This window comes from Ictalurus furcatus, chromosome 13, assembly GCF_023375685.1.
Source record: "Ictalurus furcatus strain D&B chromosome 13, Billie_1.0, whole genome shotgun sequence".
NCBI classification, from domain to species: Eukaryota; Metazoa; Chordata; class Actinopteri; order Siluriformes; family Ictaluridae; genus Ictalurus; species Ictalurus furcatus.
In genome coordinates, this window is record NC_071267.1 from 11321238 (window position 1) to 11341500 (window position 20263).

Genomic DNA, 20263 nt, shown 5'->3' on the forward strand with positions numbered 1-20263 from the left:
CCATACAGCACAAAGCATTTTAAAAACCCATAATCAATCACATTTGGTTAGAAGCATACAACTATGATAACTCTGTAATCATGTGGAGGGAGGGTATGGGGGGCAGCTGGTTGTGAGGTTACCATCAGTGCAGCTTGTTTGACACTTTCTTTTCTTTTTTCTTTTTCCTCTTGTTTAGTCCTGGCTATCTCTCCCAACTGCTCCTTATAAAGTTGTGTCATCAATGCTTCAGTAGCTTCCATGGTCTCATTTTTTTGTTTTCTGTGTTGTTCCACATAATGGATTTTGTGAGCCATAAACGAGTTCCATTCCATTGAGCTCATGCCCACTACTTCTTCCAATCTTTTCTGCACCTCTTCTGGGAGGGCCTTCTTCAACAACATCTTAAACAGACCCGTGCTGGCCGCAGATTCGTCCCATTTTGCACCTGTCTCTTCTCTCCATTTCTCTTGAAAGTGTTGCACAAACTTGGTTATGTTCTCATCTTCTTTTAGGTTGATAGTGTCTCTTACAGCGTCCCATATCTCCTGTCGGTACATTCCAAATGGGACGGGATCTTCCATGGGGTTTTTCATTAATGTTTCGTGACCCGCTGTACTCATGATTTCTTCCGCCCAACCTTTGCCCACCGTGTGGCAGAGTATGGCCTTTATGTCACCAATCGCCAAATGTTGGCCTGCCGTTTTTTCTTCAAATTAAGTGATCCATTTCTGTCCCCCTTCACACATGTTGGGTAGCCGTTGAAGTAGACCAGTCAAGTCCAAAAAACTCCAAGGCGCGTACTGCAGTGCTCTTCCCTTTACTATCAGGGGATACTGTGTGGTGGGGTAGTGGTGTGTGGTGTAGTTCGGGTCAGCAGTGGAGATCCTTACACTTTTCCTCTGGGCCTTTTTCTGACCGTACTGGAACTTGGCTGGGGGTCGCAATTGTTTTTCTGTCTCGCAGTGTCATTGTGGAACTTCGCTCCCCTTTTCTTTCCATCACAGATCTTGTACCTTTTTCCTTTTCGTCCTTGCTTTTTTCTTCGTCCCCGCTTAGCTCCATATCCAAACTTGTCCTTCTCGACTCCCTTCCCTTCTCTCCCGTGTGGCGGTGTAAGACTTTCATTTCATCCAGGACCTTGGTTGTATCTCTTATTGACTTCAACTGTTCTGTTGAGGTACAGTTTAATGTCTCCTCCATGTCATCTAGTCAAATTATCCTTTCCATCTGCATCAAGTTTACTTGTCATATGTTCTGTGCTGCTTCCCAGGTCCTGGTTGCGAGCTCTTCCAGTCTTCTCATTTCTCCATCTTTGTCCATTGCCAAGTTTTCTTTTCTTTTAGTACTTCTCCTTCCTCAGGTGGGTAAGGGGTAATCGTTACATCTCCTTCCAGGTGAACTGTTTGTCCTCGTTCTCTCCCTACCCCACATCCCTCTTCCGGTCCCTCTTCCACTGATGCGTGAAGTTCCTCTTGGTTGCAGAATTCTTGTCTAACCTCATTTCTTATCATGCCTGCTTGATCCCATATACTGTGGTCAAGTTCATTCGCTGGCTTTCATTCTTGGTTTTCATTCTTGGTTTTCAAATCTGAGGGGCCTTTTTGTGTAGCTTGTGTTACACGCCGGTTCTCTGTCTTTCTTCTTACCATTGGTGTACTAGTGTATTGATATTGTGGGTATTTTCTAGAATACTCCTGCATGCGCTCATTCCCTTGCCTGCTGCCCAAAAGTTCCCACCACAGGCCATTTCAACACCCCACTCGTTCATTCGCTCCATTTTTTGCAGTAATATTTTACATCATTTTCATTTTCTTTGTGCTTTTCAATAATGATCTCTATTGGATTTTCTCCTTTTTTTCCAGCTGCCATTCTGCTTTAGTAAAAATATGTTTGTATGTATTATTTTGTCAACTAATCTCAGACTGTATCTCACCATCCCCAGCTCTTTTTAAATAGGAAAACACTCTCAGTGAGTCTCCCTCCCTCTGTTTTGGGTGTGCCTTTCTTTCTGCTTATGAATATTTTCACAACCAAAACACTTTTCCCCTTACCCTGTCCTTTTGTATTGCCTTTCCCACACCAGACGCTGCTTCGTTGTTTTCTCGTAACGTGGCGATGGGTTTTATGGTTTTCCTCTCCCGTCTTCTCCTTGGCCCAGATTTCCCTACAGGCCTACAATATTTATTTATTACTTATTTGTTATCTTATTATCACACACTTTAAACATCATTTACACTGCTTTTTCTCCCCTTCAACCTCTGCAGCAATGCTGGTAGCACTCATACATCTATTTCCCAAAGACAACCTCTAATTTCACACTGAGCATGTGCACTCAACTTCTTTGGTCGACCATGGCGAGGCCTGTTCTGAGTGGAACCTGTGCTGTTAAACCGCTGTATGGTCTTGGCCACCATGCTGCAGCTCAGTGTTAGGGTCTTCGCAATCTTCTTATAGCCTAGGCCATGTTTATGTAGAGCAAAAATTCTTTTCTTCAGATCCTCAGAGAGTCAAATACTTACATCAGCTAGTGGATGAAGAAAAACCCAAAGAACCATGAGTGAGAAAAGAAAGGGTCCAAGTTTATTGTTCACCAACACGAGATCCACACAGTGAGACATCTCAAAGTGATCTGAATTCCTATTAGTCTTGGATTCTTTTTATACAGTTTGCTAACCCTTTGATCTGCCCCCTAATTTGTTCTTTCCCAATATGTATGAGTTTTGGTTGCTTCCGTTCCCAGTATGTTTACTTTTTCCCAGACCAATATGTTTTCGTTTCAGACTTTCCCAGGCCCTATATGTTTATGTTTCAGGTTTTTCTCATACCCTTAAGTTCCCGTTTTTCTGTTTCATGATTGTTAAAAAGTAATTCTTGATGTGTTTTTATTTAACTACACAAAGTTTTCAAAACTCTTTTTCTGTGTGCGTGTGAGTGTGTGTTGGCGTGTCTATTTTACTTACGCACAAATTTTCTTATCTGTCCCTGCAGGCTCACTTCGCTCGGGTACTCTCGACACAAGTTTTTTCAACTATTGTAAAGGAGGGTTTTTCTTTTTAATTTCTATATTTTCCTATTTTAATTTAATATAATTTTCCAACACCTTCCTGCCTTGACTTTACCCCGGATTAGCCAAGGCCTTCCTGTATCCTAGGCCGGATTATAGTCCTAAAGTGCCTACATCTGCTGCCCAGCCAGTCATGTTGCAGGCTTTCTGCCCTCCTCTGTTCCTAATACCGGAACAAGAGAAATTGCACCAACTGTGTCCAGTAAGGGTGTACTTACGTCTACTGCTCCGGCCAGTGGCATAAGTCAGAGCAGCTCCTGGTCTGCTTTGGCGGCGACAGCAGAGCTGATGTTATGATATATGCATTCTTTTACAGCGAGGTCAATTCTTAACTATGAAAAACGAATACTTACCAACAACAAATATCCAAAAGAAGGCTTATCAGCTGCATTGGTCCTTGCAGAGCGAGCATGAGAAAATGTGAGCCGAGTTGTCTGGTGCTCTCCAAATGATACAAATTTGTGTTAATCAAATTGAAATAAAGCTCATACATGACACTATTTATACATTTTATGTTGGACTAGTTAAATATACATATGTCTTCCTCCTAATTAGATATTTTTAAAGAAAGTGAACAAATTTTAAATGCATCTGTAACAGAGAGGGGACTGGAGGCGGATGCAGGTGCAGATCAAAAGTCTTAATTAAACACTAAACTCAAAACCAAAGTAAACGCGGTCTTCGCCGGCAAACGAGAAACGTGGTATACAATGAGATCATTCAAGGCATGGAAACGACCGACACAAATAATACAACCAATAATACTGAGCGCCGTGTTCAGTAACCAAGGCGTTTAAATCCCAAACATAATCAAACTCAAAACATAGACACCTGTGGCAAATGAAAGTCACTTCACTAAATGTTCAGCTGGAAGCGAGCGAACCAAAACAAAGTCATGTGACTCAACCGAAGACGAGCCACAGTGCCATCTGCTGGCCGTATCGTCACAGCATCATATCTATGAAGGGCCTGAATAATTTTTTTGAGTGTATGTAGATTATAAGTGCTATCCAGATAGAATATAGGTCAATGGTTTTGTTTTTAATTTCCAGTGTCTTAGAATATATTTTGTATTGTAAGAAGAACTCTGCTACTTTACTTAGTGATATTAATTTCTGATGTGTCTCCAGAATATTCTGATTTTGTTCCCTTTATCATGTTTTATTACCTAAGCACAGATAAAGTGTCCTGCTCGCTTTAATTTCCACAGTAATCATGTTTGTGTGTATATCCACACTCAATACATTTGTCATTCCCAAATGCATTGTACAAGTGTCTTGTATTAAGCCATCAGCAGTGTGTGACCATGTACAACTTGGCAAACAGCTGTGTTTACTAGACATCCAGGTTGCATGACCAGGTGTATTTAACACTTTACTGACTTTTATCCACCTGCGTTCACTCCACAGAAAAGATCATATTAAAATAGTTGAAAGTGCTTTAATTACAGTTACAAGAAAGTGGTTTTCAGAATTGAAATACAGGGCAGACATTAGTAGTAAACATTAATAGTGAGTAAAGCAGCCATCGTATTCCATTACTACATATAATTATGATCAAATATAATAATGAACAAATTATCTTAAATTCACAGTACATATATTATTACAAGATACTACATTGGTTGCCATTAAATTTCATGAATATTTTTAAATCATTGTCTGGGTATCATATTGTATATTGATAATATTACTCCAATGAAAGCCTAAGTTCACAAAGATCTGTGAGGTAATCCTCATTGTCTACAAAGCTCAGCGCTTGCTCAAAGCACTCTATGGCTTGTTGTTTTTCTCCTTTTTCTTTATGAATGATTCCAAGTATTCCAAAGGCCTCTCCATCCCTTGGGTTGTTCTCAATTCTTCTCTTTGCAATCCTTTGCAGACTTTTAGCACTTTTACTCCCATGATATGTATTTGGATTTATCTTCAAACATTCAGTGTAGTGTTTGATGGCAGCAGGCTCACATTTCATACAGTACTGCTGGAAGTCTGCATAATAGTGATGAACAGACTGGTAGTTATCTTTTTTTTCTCTAGCTGCCTTAAATGTATTCTGGAACATTTCTTCTGCTCTTGACATATCCTGATTCGCCCCATACTGGAGGGCCAGTTCATTCATAGCAATGATGAAGCTGGTCTTCAGTTCAGTTGCCATCTCCAAATGATAAATACACTGCTCTCGAGCTCGCTTAATTTCAGCACCTTTTGTGTGGTGGCTTCCTGTTTGCATCAGATTCAGGATCTTTTTCTTATAGCAGAGCCCCAGCTGATGGTGTATAAAGCCTGCGTTGGACTCTTTCCCTAACGATCTCTTTAGAAGGGCAATAGACCTGTCCACAGATCCTTCAATCCGGAAATACTTCCCAACATATCGCATCACATGGGGGTGTTCTGGAGACCTCTTTAAGGCTTGCTCCACTAGGCTCTCTGCCTCGCTATACTTCTTGTGAGCAACCAATCTCAAACCAAGCAGTACTTTAAGAACATCATCATCTGGGTTAGTGGCTATGGCCCGTCTAAGTTGATCAATTACCACTGGATCTTCGAGCATATCCTCTGCCCGATACAGAGCAATGGCAAGGCCGGCATTCCATTCACCCTCCAGTGGGTCCAGCTCCAGGGCCTTCCTGAAGCACTCTTTGGCCCTTTCATTATATTTCCAAGAAAACTTGAGGAAGGTCCATCCTTTTTCTCCAAGCACCTCGGCGTATGGGACACATGGATATTTCTCTTTAATTTCGCTCAGTTTATTCAGGTAGCTTTCACATTCTGCAAAATTACCCATAATATAGTACAACCTAGCAAGGTCTCCATAGGCAACAACAAGCAGCTTGTCACAGTCATTTCCACGAGACTTGGTGAGCTCTACAGATCTCTCCAAGTTGTTGAGAGCCTCAGTATTGGAGCCTAATAGAAACTTCACATATCCCATACAGCTGTGTGTGCGCGCAACTCCTTCTTCCCTTCCAAGATCCAGGTTAAGCTGTTCTTCGAGCCTGTTCAGAAGATCGGTGAGATCTGTATCATTTTCATTCAGAGCCCAGGTAAAATGGCATTCCAGCTGATTAAGTTTCGTTTCTAAAATGATGTCTTGTGTTGAACTGGTAGAGAAAGAAATAACTGAGTCAGATGCATGAATGAAATGGATTAAAATTAAAACAACAATAGATACATATTCTCAGAAAATAGTGTATTGAATCTTTTATATAGTTAAAATACGTTTAACACATTTAAAAACACATAAAAACAAAAGTGGCCCTTAAGGTCTAATTATATACCTTAAATTATTTTATAACGTTACTTCACATTATGTAATAGATACAGACTAATGTTTGTACAAAAATGTATCCTTATGTGCAGTGGTGGCTGGTTAATAGGGTCCGTTGGGGCACCGCCCCTTCTAAGTTATCAACAGAAGAATGCTACTTAAACATGAGTTAAATATATATTGCTAAATAATTATGAAATAAAATTTAGTCGTACTACTTGCCTTTTAGTCATGTTAGCATTTATTTTATTTTTTTAAATCTAAATTGTATTGTGTTCATATCTGTGTGCAGGGCACCGACCAAATGAGTGTGTATGTAGGTACTTAAACTTTTGAAAAGCAGGTGACTTGAGGCTGCTCTCTAATTGGCTTGCTTCAGATTGTCCTTTGGCCGCAGCTCATTGTGCACCAGACACGACCACTTTTGTTAGCGAATCAGTACGTATATATATATATATATATATTGACCTCGTGTGATTGGACCATTCTCAAAGACTCTCTTTCCCACTCAATTGACAGAAGAAAAAAGTGTATATATAAATAAATATACACTAAATATAAATAAATAAATATAAATAATATATATATAAATTGATTTTATTTTACTTTTTTTAATTTTTTTGACCTCATGTGATTGGACCGTTCTCAACGACTCTCTTTCCCACTCAATTGACCGAAGAAAAAAAGTGTTACTATTTAGTTTTAAATCGGTGTTCTTGTCATCATTTATCACCGTGCACCTTTGCACTCTTGGGGATTTCCGCATACTTGCCATCACTTCTGGGGTTTTGCCTAAATCCCACCCATTCATGAAACCCCTCCCACCTGGCGGCAATTACCTCCCACTTGGAGGTCGCCGGGCTGCAGCGACACATACTTGTAGAGCAAGAATTGTAGGGCAAGAGCAATTGTAAACAGTAATCAGGCGACAAACAAACAGACTGGAATATGTTAGGCAGAAATTCAGAGTCAAGAACAAACAGAATCAGAAACCAAAGAAGTAATAACAAACACCGCCTTGGTACCGACAGAGACAAAAAGACTTTGTGAAGGAAGAGTCCCTTATAAAGGGCGGTGTGTGTGTGTGTGTGTGTGTGTGTGTGTGTGTGTAATGGTACCAGGTGTGTGTAATTAGTACTCCGGAGATTGTGAACGTGTCTGTGTGCTGGATTGGGAGTTGGAGTCCGTGGCGGCCATATCTGTAGGCTGAGGTGTATTAAAGGCAAGGGCAACGTTTATTTTCAAGTAGTGCTACTGACCATTATTTAGGCAACATTAGTGTTTTTTTGAGTGATTATAGTTTTTTGAGTGATTACAATTTGTGTGATTACCTTGATTAATTTAATACTGATAATAAACCCACATTAAACTCAAATTCGCTGATTCGTGGTACCTTATTGCATGCTTTACCACTTGTATTTTCCATTTTTATCTAAGCAGTAGTGATACATTGTTTTATCACCTGTTAAATGGCTATTTAACAATTACATTCAGTCCCGCATTACTAACGGTGTGATTGTCAGTTTGTTTGTGCCCTCCCCATTGACCAAGAAAAGTTAGTTTTAGTCCCTTTTTTAAGTGTATTCGGAAAGACAGCACTTACCTCATCGTGGTCAGTCTCTGTGTACATCACAGTGTGAAAACAGATCGGAGACACTGCGCTGACACGGATATAAGCTGTTAACTTCCCCACCCATAGGTTCAGGAATGGAAACCGAAACTATTTACTTTTCAAATGCAGCCTCAATTGGATGACATCATCAGCAAATAAGAATCTAATAATAATTAAGTAGAAATACGTGTTTAATAATAAATAAGAAAATAAGAATGTGTAATGGTAAATGGTCTGCACATTAAAATCCAAAGTTTCACATTGTGTCTCATTCACCCATTCACACACACACACACACACACACGCCAATGGAAGCAGAGCTGCCATGCAAGGCGCTAACTTGCCATCGGGAGCAACTTGGGGTTCAGTGTCTTGCCCAAGGACACTTCGGCATGTGGAGTCATAATAGTAGAAATAATAGTAATAGTAATAATCATAATCATAATAAGTAAGAAAATAAGAATGTAATCGCATGGACTGAAATAGTAAATGATGTAAATGAAGTAACTGAGCCTCAAATATCAAGTCAGACTCATTTTTAAAAAACGTAATTAAGAAAACAGCATCATGTATTAATATGTCTTGCACAATCAAATGCAGAAGCAAACTTCATTTAGTTTTCATTTTCTCCTCCCACAGCACCCACTGTGCTCCCATTCACTTTCCTTATAGTCACTCCAGGTCTCCATGTACAGCTGTCATATTATATTAGCCTTTAAGCCTCATGTTATCTCAAACGGTGTGTGTTTCAATCCCAGCATTGCCAAATGAGGCTTTTGTATCTGATTAAGACAGCGCTTAGTTCAGCGTGTCTTAATTTCAGAGAAATATTTTCTGTATATTCGTATGTTCTGATTAAAATTCCTTGCATAAAACTGCATTTCACACTTAACTGAAATTTCTGATGTGACAAAAAAGAAACATAGATAAAGAGTCCTGACCATTTCACTGTATTTACAGTGCCCTCCACTAATATTGGCACCCTTGGTAAATATGAGCAAATCTTATAGCACGGATCATGTACAATACATACACAATGTCTTTGGGAGTGATGAATGTGTTGAGAGAGGATATCCAGTATCCAGCTCTATGAGTGTAGTGTGTGACTATGTATTACTTGGTAAACTTGGCAAATAGCTGAGTTTATAAGATCGGTGCTTCTCAAAGTTGGATCCAGGGACCCCCAGGGTTCTGTGAAGTGTATCCAGGGGGTCTTTGGATTTTTTATTATCAGATTTATTATATTTATTATTGCACTCTAAAGATTCCCTGGTGGACTAGTGGCTATCATGTAGCACTCCCCCCACCACAGCCTGGGTCCAATTTGCAGTCAGGAAACCAATCTCAGCCACTGGATGCTTGCCCAAGCCAGTGCACTCTCAGTGCCAGTCCCAATCCTGCAAAATGGGGAGGTTAGCATCAGGTAGGGCATACGGCATAAAATTTTGGGCCAGAATCAAAATATGCAGATGGGTGATTCGTTGTGGCCACTCCGAACAGGAGCAGCCAAAAGATGAAAATTATTGCTCTCTTATAGTTATACAGGTCTGTACTGTACTGAACCGGCCAGGGGAATTTATTTTAGAATGAAAGGGGTCCCTTGCTACAAATCCTTTGAGAGCCCCTGTATATGCACATTTAATTACCAAGTGTATCTAAAGTTATCTAGTGTATACTGTTTTCTATCCACAGGAAAATATGAACACACACTAATTTTTAATTTCAAATTGTGTTTTAATTTTAGTTAGAATAAAGTGCTTTTCAAAAAGGCCTTAGTCTTAAGTGTTTTAATTTTAGTTAGAATAAAGTGCTTTTCAAACAGACCTTAATGTAATAAAGCACTAATAGTGAGCCAAGCAACCAAACAAATGTCATATGAAACTAAAGATGTAAAATTCAAACTATTACAAGATTAATCATAGTGTCTTATCCACAGTACATAGATTATTACAGATACTACACTGTTACCATTAAATCTCATGAATGTGTAAATAACTGGCTGTGGATCATACTGTATATTGGTAATATTACTCCAATGAAAGCCTAAGTTCACAAAGATCTGTGAGGTAATATTCATCGTCTACAAAGCTCAGCGCGTGCTCAGAGCCCTCTATGGCTTGTTGTTTTTCTCCTTTTTCCTTATGAATGATTCCATGTATTCCAAAGACCCATCCATTCCTTGGGTTGTTCTCAATTTTTCTCTCTGCAATTAATCTTTGCAGTCTTTCAATACTTTTCTTCCCATGATATGTATTCCCATGATATGTACATTCAGTGTAGTGTTTAATGGCAGCAGGCTCACATTTCATGAAGTACTGCTGGAAGTCTGCATAATAGTGATGAACAACCTGGTAATTAACATTTTTTCTCTAGCTACCTGAAATGTATTCTGGAACATTTCTTCTGCTCTCAGCATATCCCGGTTCTCCCCATACTGGAGGGCCAGTTCATAGCCATGATGAACCTAGGTTTTAGTTTGGTCGCCATCTCCAAATGGTAAATACACTGTTCTGGAACTTGCTTAATTTCATGATCTTTTATATGTTGGCTTTCCACTTTTTTATATTCATGATCTAATAAATTGTTTCTTGAGTTAAACTGCTAGAGAAAAAATACATATTCAGATACATGAATTAAACTGATTAAAATAGACAAACAGATGCATATTCTCAGAAAAAAAGGGCATTTGTAATACTAAGGACTTCATTGTCTTCCTAGGAACGTTCTTAACTTCTTAAGAATGTTAATTTAATGTTCGTAAATTAACAAGTAATTTGAGCCATTCATTATATTCATTAAATATTTCGTTATTTGGAGCTTGCATGCAGTTTTACCTCAAAAAGGCAGAGACTGCCTTTTTTTAGCTGTACAAAAACAAATGAAGGAAACTACATTTAAAACTGTGATTATCTAAATCAGTTCACATGGAACCAACAAGTTAAATTAACAAGTGTAAGAGACGAATTTATGTCAAAGTAACATGTTTCATTTCTGTGGAACAGATATACACATTTGTATTAAATAGATTTAATTAACTTTTTAGTGTACATTTTGTACTGCCTTTGGTTGTTCTGCACAATTAAAAAAATGTTATTTATTTACTTAAAGCTGCAGTATGTAACTTTTTTTAGTTAAAAATAATCAGCGTTCAAAACTGTCTCCTTACTTTACCCCGATTCACAACGGTAAACCTATAATAATGATTTATAAATTGAGCTGTCTGGTTGGATTTTGCTGGAAATGTCACTTGACGTCATTTGTGATGTCATTCGTATTTGCGTGGTTACATCACGTCCGTAAACAGATCGAAGAAGAGCTGGCTACTATATCGCATGTGTGGGTGCTGAGGATGGTGGACTGTTTGTAGCTTGCTTTTACAACAGTTGCTTAAAATTTAAACTTGTTATCTAGATGGCTGCTTTTAATCTGGATTGGTCTAAATGCAATCATCGTTGTATCAGAGAGTTGTAATATGTAAAAATACAACTTTTAATTAAAAGATTTTAATGACATCTGTGGAATCAGTTGCTGTTAAAGCCAAGAAGCATTGAAGGGAAAGTGTCAGAGCCCGTGCTGAAATGAGAATAAATATCGGCATAGCTTTAGAGAGGTAGTGACAACTCTGAGATCTGAAGGGATTGAATACTGACGCAGAGTATTGTGAAGCTGTGAGCAGACAGTGTCAATACAATGTGGAAAACAGCACTATAAATGTAAAAAAAAAAAGCGATGTTTATTTTAGTGTAGATTTTGTATTGCCTTCACTGTAAAAACAAACCTACTGTATAGAATCTACTCCATAAAAGTGAAGTAACAATTATAACTATAGATTCTTTTAAATCTGACTGTCAACATGTTCCCTTTCTTCAGTGCAGCTCTGTTTTTCTTTTGCTGTCTTTTCAGACTGTGAATTGATTGTTTGAATATTGACTCATATGGCTTTTCTCCAGACTCAGACTAAGTCAACAAAGAACTACTTACCACCTGTTCATAGGCTTAATCTTTTCGATCCTCTTACCCATACACTCACAGAAAAAGATGCTACGAGACTGCACATTTCCCTGTCAGTGTCGTTGCTTTAATTAGCTGTTAAGGAAAGAAAGTTACCTTGCATGCACTTTTCCAGGTAAAAGATACATACTAATGGTCCAAATAATGTAGCCTTGAGGTTACCACCCCAATAACAAGGGAAGATACAATTTAGTACCCTTTTTCTGATTAAAAAAAAAATGACAGTATTTACCTCTCATACCGTGTATAGCAACTTGAAAACAGACAGAGAGACTATAGCAACAGGGATATAGGGTATTTAATTAATCATTTATGGGTTCAGGAATGGAAACTGAATGTATTTTTAAAATGCAGACTTGTTTGGATGTCATTATAAACACCTGGATTTCAACAGTCAAGTCAATGAGTCTCAAATATCAGCCTATCACGGATTTTTAAAACGTAGGCCCAATTAAGAAAATTACATGTCATACTGTGTCATTGCCTGAAGTCATTTGATTTACTGTGACTTTTAGGGTTAATCAACATCATCATCATCATCATCATCATCACCAACAACAACAACAACAACAACACGTTTTGTTGTGCTCAACATCTATAGCTCTTTACATATAAAATTTACTCTATAATAATTTGGTGTTAGATCTGCCATATTTTGAATTATATTTGGACCCCATACCTGTGTACTACTGTATAAACAGCAGTTATGTACACTTTTATGTAATCTCAGGTCAAATGCGGGAAGTGCTATTGTAACAACCTACTCCAAAAGCAACGCGTAACACTAGCTGTAGCAGGTTGTGACAATAGGAAAAAAACTATAGCTCATACATTTCCATTAGAGCTTTAATAAAAAATGGACTGAACAGATGAACAATATGAATGTATTTTGTTTTTTGCGGTGTGTGTGTGTGCATGGTTGTGTTTTTGACAGTGAAAATCCTTTTGAGTTGTACCAGTGCTGTATTTTAATGTAACTATGCAAGCAAAACAATGTGACTTCCAGTTAATGTGTATGGGTGCATTTGTGGGGGGTGTTTTATTTTTGTTTGTTTGTTTTGTTTTGCTTTTTTTTTTAATCATTTTTCCATTGAGTTGAACTCAACATGCTGAACATTCCTTTATATCAGTGTTTAATCTAATTCACAGTGATAACAGATGTATGTCAGCATAGGAAGGGGACACAGTTTCTCTCCTAAAATTCCAGCTTAGTCAAACTGGCTACCAGCTGCCAGGGGGAGCAGGTCAAATTGGTAAGATTTTTCTAGCAGGGTTGTGAAGCTTATAATGGTGGAATGGTGCTATTACAACAAACCTAATGACAACCCAGTCACCCATACCTATTGGTAAAATGTTAGGCAGCAATTCTGCTGTCAACCACATGCTCAATTTAATGCCTTCCCCAACTTCCTTTAATGGTTTCACCCACTTCCTATCTATGTGTAAGTATTTTTTCCCCTCTGTGAATAGACTCATCCGATTCGTCATCTGGTGTGACAAAATTCATGGGTAAGACTGGTTAAAATAGCTATACTTAGGTCAGGGTTGACATAAACTTCCTAATTTAAAAATATATAATCATTTACAGTGCCCTCCACTAATACTGGCACCCTTGGCAAATATGAGCAAAGAAGGCTGTGAAAAATTGTCTTTATTGTTTAACCTTTTGATCTTTTGTTAAAAAAAAATCACAAAAATAATCCATGCTCTCATGGATATTAAACAATTGCAAACAAGACACAGTCAAAAAAAAAAAAAAAAAAATACTTGTTCGATATATGTGTGACACAATTACTGGCACCCCTATGAATTCATATGAGAAAAATATATTTTAAGTATATTCCTACTGATATTTTACATTTTTTAGTACACCTGGGTGACTAGGAACAGGATATTGTTCAACCATGACTTCCTGTTACACAAGATTATTAATATGAGGTAACACATAAGCCAAATTCCCTTAGTCATTCATCACAATGGGTAAAACCAAGGAATATAGCTGTGATGTACGGCAAAAGGTTGTTGAGCTTCACAAATTGGAAGTGGTTACAAGCATTGAAAATGCCCATTTCCACCATCAGGACAATAATTAAGAAATTCTAGTCACCTGGAAATGTTATGAATCAACTTGGAATTGGACGTGTGTCTATATTGTCTCAACGCACTGTGAAGAGGATGGTTTGAGTGGCTAAAAAATCTCCAAGGATCACAGCTGGAGAATTTCACAAGTTAGTTGCGTTATTCCTTTCAGTCTGTACAGTGTCAAATAATACACCATGATATAAGACACAATGACTTGAAAAAATCAGAAATCTAATTTTTTTTACGGACAGTCTAAAAGGTGGAGGGAGCCTGACACAGGTTTCTGCAGGTAAATATCAGCTGTTTTACAGCTATATGGCGGATTGTTTGTTGTCTTCTTTCTTTTTCATTCTACAGATTGTCACGGATGCAGCCACTACTTTTCAAAAAGTAAAATATGACACTTAATCCGACAGGTGGCGATATTTAGCCTACTTTATTCAGCAGATTCTGCACTGCCACACTTAATTTGATTTTGCTTAGGTTCTTAAGGTATATAGTACAGCAGATATTAGATCAGTAAATCTGAGTGTATAAGATCTTTTACACTCAGACCTTATACACTCTCAGAAGAAATACAGCTAAACTGTACCTTTCTTTGTCACTGTATGTTCAAGGATACATATTTTGTACCCAGTCTTTCACCTGTGTGCACCTTTAAAAGAAAAAAAAGTCAATTAAAAGTAAATGACTAATGTAGTTTTTATAGTAAAGAATTAAAAGTACAGCATGTGCACATTTCTAGGTAAAAGATACATACTAATGGTTTTTAAAAAATTTTTAAAAATTTAAAAAAAGTACCCTTGAGGCTAAAATCTCAGCAAAATGGAAAGGTACAGTTTAATTTTTAAAAAAATTCTGAGAGTGTATAACATTATGGTTTTATGTAAACCTTTAGCCAGTTTTGTGTTTACACTTTGCATTGGCCTTTTTATAATCATGTCTAAACACTTTACTCATAGAATACCACTATCTGTAAATAACCACAATAACTATATTGGCTAAGCCAAGTTGGTACGCAACATGTAATTTCCCGCTTCAAAGCAACAATTAGGCAGTCTGGTGAGTTATTTAGTGAGGTAGGACCAGGCAATTCCAGCTGAAAGATCCATGAACAGAGAAAACAAAATGATCAAAGACATAGTGACGTCTGACTGACTGGAATTTCCAACAGGAAGCATTTACTTTCAGAACAGGGTAAGTTCAGGGGGCGTAGCTACAGATATATAAGACTCAAACAGCAGCTCACAATCTCACACAGACACAGAGCAACATGTCTCAGCTCACACAGGACCAGAGCAACATATCTCAGCTCACACAGGCACAGAGCAACATGTCTCAGCTCCAGGGAATCTGGAACTGTATCCTACAGTATGAGACCTGGTTACGGTCTCCCCTTTTCCCTGTACTGTTTTCACTGGCAGTCTACTTAAGCTTCTGTTTACCTTTTGTGCTTCTGGACCTCCTGTCCTCCAGAGTGGACCTTGTGAGGAGATACAAAATCCAGCAGAAACCAGTGACCTTGAGGATGATGTGGACCTGTCTGGCTCTCTCCCTCTACAATCATGTGGTGTACATCTTCCCGCTGAGCGTGCTGCACTGGTACTGGAGACCAGTCATCTACCCAGCAGAGGCTCCCAGGGTCCTTGAAGTCATCGGGCACTTGGTGAGCTGTTTGTTGCTCTTCGATTTCCAGTACTTCATCTGGCATGTGCTGCATCACAAGGTGCCATGGCTTTACCGCACATTCCACAAGGTGCACCATAAGCACACGTCCACCTTCGCCCTCACTACAGAGTACTCGGGTGCTTGGGAGACGCTCTCACTCGGCCTCTTTGCGGCGATGAACCCCATGCTGTTGGGCTGCCATCCGTTCACTGAGATGCTTTTTCATATCCTGAACATGTGGCTGTCAGTCGAGGACCACTGTGGGTATGACCTGCCCTGGGCCACACACAGACTTGTTCCTTTTGGACTGTATGGAGGAGCGCCACATCATGACCTTCATCACCAGAAGTTCAAGGCCAACTACGCTCCATACTTTACTCACTGGGACAAGCTGTTCGGGACACTTCACTCAGAGTGAACAGGCAAAGAAGGACTTTCAGATCACAATATTATTTTGCATCAAAATGATCTCAGAGACTTTTTTGGATTCAATGAATCTACAACATTAAATAATTAATTATTATTGTAAATCAGCTAAATGTTATGCTATTTATTGAAAGTAACTTATGAAGCTGATTGTCAGTTTTGATATGTTTGTACGTATTTAACTGGTATCTATGAAGTGTAATTTATATGGTTTGTTTTCCTTGTTGAAAAAGAACAAAATCCCATAAACTGCATTAAAAAAGCTCTTTGAACATGAAATACAAAGTATGTTTGTGTGTTGAATCAGAAGAATCAGAATTGCTATTATCAGATTAATATAACTAGCATTTCATTTCAATTTCATTTAAATTAGCAAAGCACACAGAATAATTTAAATATAGAATAATTTAATCTGACAGTAAATTTTATTTCACAACTGCATGTGTAGTTTATTACAGCTGTCATTAAGCGAGTGGGAAGGCCTGGTGGTCAGTTCAGGTTAATTACAGACACTGTAAACTATACATTTGTTAATTCTTTGTCAGGTTTAAAGATGATGAAGGATCAGACTTGGTATTTTAGCTTTGATCTTAAACTACAAAAAAAAGTACTGTATACATTTATCTTGAAATTATAAAATAAGGCATCCGATTACAGCCTGCATGTTTTCTTTACTGTAATTACAAAAGGCACCTGGTTACAACCTCCACTTGTTTTTGTTTACTTACTATCTAGAATAGGAGTAGTTTTAACACAGCAGCAGCAGCAGCTCAGCTGTGAATTGACATCCAAAACTACCAGAGAGTCGCTGTTGGACCCTTGATTAAGCTCGTAACCCTCAGCTCAAAATCTGCATTCAACTGCACTTGAGTAAAAGTGATAATTGTGTACTTTCATTCATTCCCTGATCTTCAGTAACTTCTTTGTCCTGACCAGGGTTATGGGTCTATCCTTGGATCTGCAGCCTATCTTTGGAAGACTAGGTGCATATATTGTTTTTTATATAATAATAATAATAATAATAATAATAATAATAATAATAATAATAATACAGGGTATGCCAAAGTCTCCATATATAGAAGAACTTAACACTTTTTAGCAAAATGTAACTTTATTTACAAACCATCCTCTACACAATTGCCATTTCTTTGCAAACACACATATTTCCCAACTTTGGATCCCAGTTTGGCAACAATGTTTTGTGTGATGTGCTTGCCATGTTTCCTGTTAAAATCCATCGCAACCTTGTGACAGCTTCCCAATCCAGCCATGAAATTGATTTCAATACGTTCTTATTTTGTCAAAGGCATTCTTAAAGGCTATCAGAAAATATATATATATAATAAACTAAGTATGCAAAATTTTGAAATACATTTTGCTAAAATAAATAAATAAATAAATAATTTAAAAAATTGACTTTGTGGACACCCTGTATAATAGTATCCACAGTATAATAACCCCATAATCACTTTATCTGATGTTACCCATTAGAGGATGGGTTCTCTTTTGAGTCTGGATTTTTCCTCATGTAATCTCAGAGTTTGAGTTTCAGAATGAGTTTCTCATTGCCAATAACTGTTTCTCTTTCCTACTCTCACATCTGGTTTGAGATCTAAATATAAATCTACATATAGATGTCTGTAAAGCTGCTTTATGTCAATGGCTATTGTTAAAAGCACTATACAAATAAAAATTAATTAGTAAGGAAATTTGTGCTTGAGGTGATAATATTCACTTTCATCCCATTTTCCATTTCCAAATCAGACTTTCCATCTCTTCAGAAATCTTTTTATTTCCTTCTCACTTTCAGGAACATTGTTAGGATGCCAATATATATGTACTATTTCATTCAAATTTTAGACTTCTACCACTAGCAAAAAACATGAAAGTACCTGTGTTTTCATGTAGCAAATAAATGATGAAGAATTGTATTAATTACAAACCCCATTTTATATAGTTTACAACTTTTAAAGAATAGACAGTCTGAGCTATATCTAATTTAGAAAGCAGACGTAGCAAATTTCACACTTCCTCTTTTCAGCCCCATGTCCGTATTCTGGCTTTTGTTCTGCTTTGTGCATTATTGCACTATTTCTTTAATATGATCTCTGAGCTCCTCACTTGCAGCATAACTTAAAACATAAATTTAAGTGTGCTTCTGGGGAAACAAGATGTGCAGGAACTGAAACGCACATTAATGCGTAAACCACATAAACTACATTAACTGAAGCCAAAATCCTAGATTAAGAAGAAGCCCTTATTTGTCACATATACATTATAGCACAGTGCAATTCTTTTCTATACATATCCCAGTTAGTTAGGAGCCATGATATGGCGGTCCTAGAGAAGAGAGGGTTAACAGCCTTGCTTAAGGGCCCAACAGTTGAACCGGCCCTTCTGATCAGTAACTTAACCATTGAGCCACCACTACCCAAACAGGTCATAGTTGTAGATTAAGGAAAACCAACTTAAAGTGTAATGCTCATGCTAACTGCAACAACAATACAATGTTCATATTTAGCAAAATTTCAAACAATTTGCTGAATGTATTCACATAATCAACAAAAGCATTAAATAAAAGTAAAAATACTGTCACCACCAGAAGGTTTACCAAAGCTCAGTGGCCTTACATGCATAGTGGCCAAGTACTGATCCTTGTTTTGAACAGGTTCCTCATTTTGCGTCCCCTGCTGTGATACATACAATCTTATCAAAACATTTCAGTAAGGAATCAGACTATTAATTCGCTACCAAAAATTTTATGTTAGAAATGCACATTTCGGGATCTTAGTCCTGTGACCAATTTTCCGTCATGCCTTTGAACTTCACTCTTATTTGTAATAATTTTTTCCACTTTATTATTAATACATAAATAAAGAGAAGACAGCTTAGGTCCACACTTCTCACTGAATCACAAGAGAGTCATGGAGACTACTGGAACATCAAGTTGTAACCTATACAGTGATTTATTTATTTAATGTACCTCACAGAAATATATGGTCCTATGCAAGTCTTCTACCTCATGGATAGAAGATTCTATACTTTTTATATATTTATACTTATTAAACTGTATATAGTTTTTTAGTAGTTCTCTGGGAGGCATGAAAGAAATAGTAGTTATTGATTAACTAATAGTGAACTACCGCATACATCTGTGTGCTATTACTTACTAGTTAGGAGTTTCTAGTTAGTTAATAGTAGTTACTAGAAAGTTAATATTGCATTAATCATTTCTTCCTATGTAGTTAATCATTAATGACGGATCCATATTCTAAAGTGTTACCATAATATGTTCTAATTTTCTTGCCCATTTGTACAGTTGCACAATAACTGGACAATGCTAGGTGGTTAAGGAATTCAATGTGTTTTAAAGTTCTACCTATTGTACAAAGATAGTTTTTGGGGGAATAGAACTTCTTGATATTGGGCATATACTGTTAATATCACAGCTGGAAGCACTGCAGGTAGATATGCCACCTCTCAGCTCTAGTGTTTCTAGTTCAGCCCTGAGCTGGTTCACCATGTGTCCATGTCAGTTTCCTCCGGGTTTTCTGGTTCCCTCAGTGCCCTTTGATGAACCAGCATCCTTCATGCCCAGAGTTCCAGGGATAGGCTCTGAAGAAACCATGACCATGACCAAGACCCTGATCTAACCGAAGCAGTTACTGAAGATGAACGATTTAAAATATAGGTGTCATGGCTGACAAAATATCTTTAAGGTTTATTTTAGTTCAAGTTTAAGTTCAAGTTCAAGTGGTTTTATTGTCATTTCAACCATATACAGCTGGTACAGTACACAGTGAAATGAAACAACGTTCCTCTATGACCATGGTGCTACATAAAACAACACACTAACCACATGAGACGACACAGAACTAAATAAGATCTACAAACATTCTACATAAAGTGCATGTGCAGACGTGGAAAGTTTTCAGTCCTGTTTTTCTGTCCTGAGTCTTATGAGACAGTCACATCGTAAATGCGCAACAAGATCTGCAGGAAAATATCTGTTCTTATCTAACATATACAGTAGCATATTTACTCCCACTGGTTTCATGCCAGTTAAATTTCCAGAGAGTGGTATCATGTCCGGAAGAACTGATAAAGAACCATTTTGGAGTGGTGAAACGTCACGCACGTTGAGTTGCCAA

At 37.7% G+C, this 20263-nt stretch overlaps 2 protein-coding genes across 2 annotated transcripts; one reads left to right on the forward strand and one right to left on the reverse strand.

The window, feature by feature from the left end:
• Nucleotides 1-3782: 3782 nt before the first annotated feature.
• On the reverse strand, nt 3783-8214 carry LOC128617475 (interferon-induced protein with tetratricopeptide repeats 5-like). The gene is made up of 2 exons (XM_053640601.1): nt 7917-8214; nt 3783-6146 (listed from the first exon to the last, which is right to left on the reverse strand). The coding sequence occupies exons 1-2, from the start codon at nt 7919-7921 to the stop codon at nt 4736-4738; spliced, it is 1416 nt and encodes a 471-aa protein (XP_053496576.1). The 5' UTR covers nt 7922-8214; the 3' UTR covers nt 3783-4735.
• Nucleotides 8215-15257: 7043 nt separating this feature from the next.
• ch25h (cholesterol 25-hydroxylase) lies at nt 15258-16391 on the forward strand. Its single transcript, XM_053639958.1, has one exon. It carries the CDS (start codon nt 15292-15294, stop codon nt 16102-16104), a length of 813 nt encoding a protein of 270 aa, XP_053495933.1. The 5' UTR covers nt 15258-15291; the 3' UTR covers nt 16105-16391.
• The last annotated feature ends 3872 nt before the right edge of the window (nt 16392-20263 follow it).

Coding starts and splice junctions, on each gene's coding strand:
- ch25h (XM_053639958.1), top strand. CDS start 15,292: ATGTCTCAGCTCACACAGGACCAGAGCAACATATCTCAGCTCACACAG.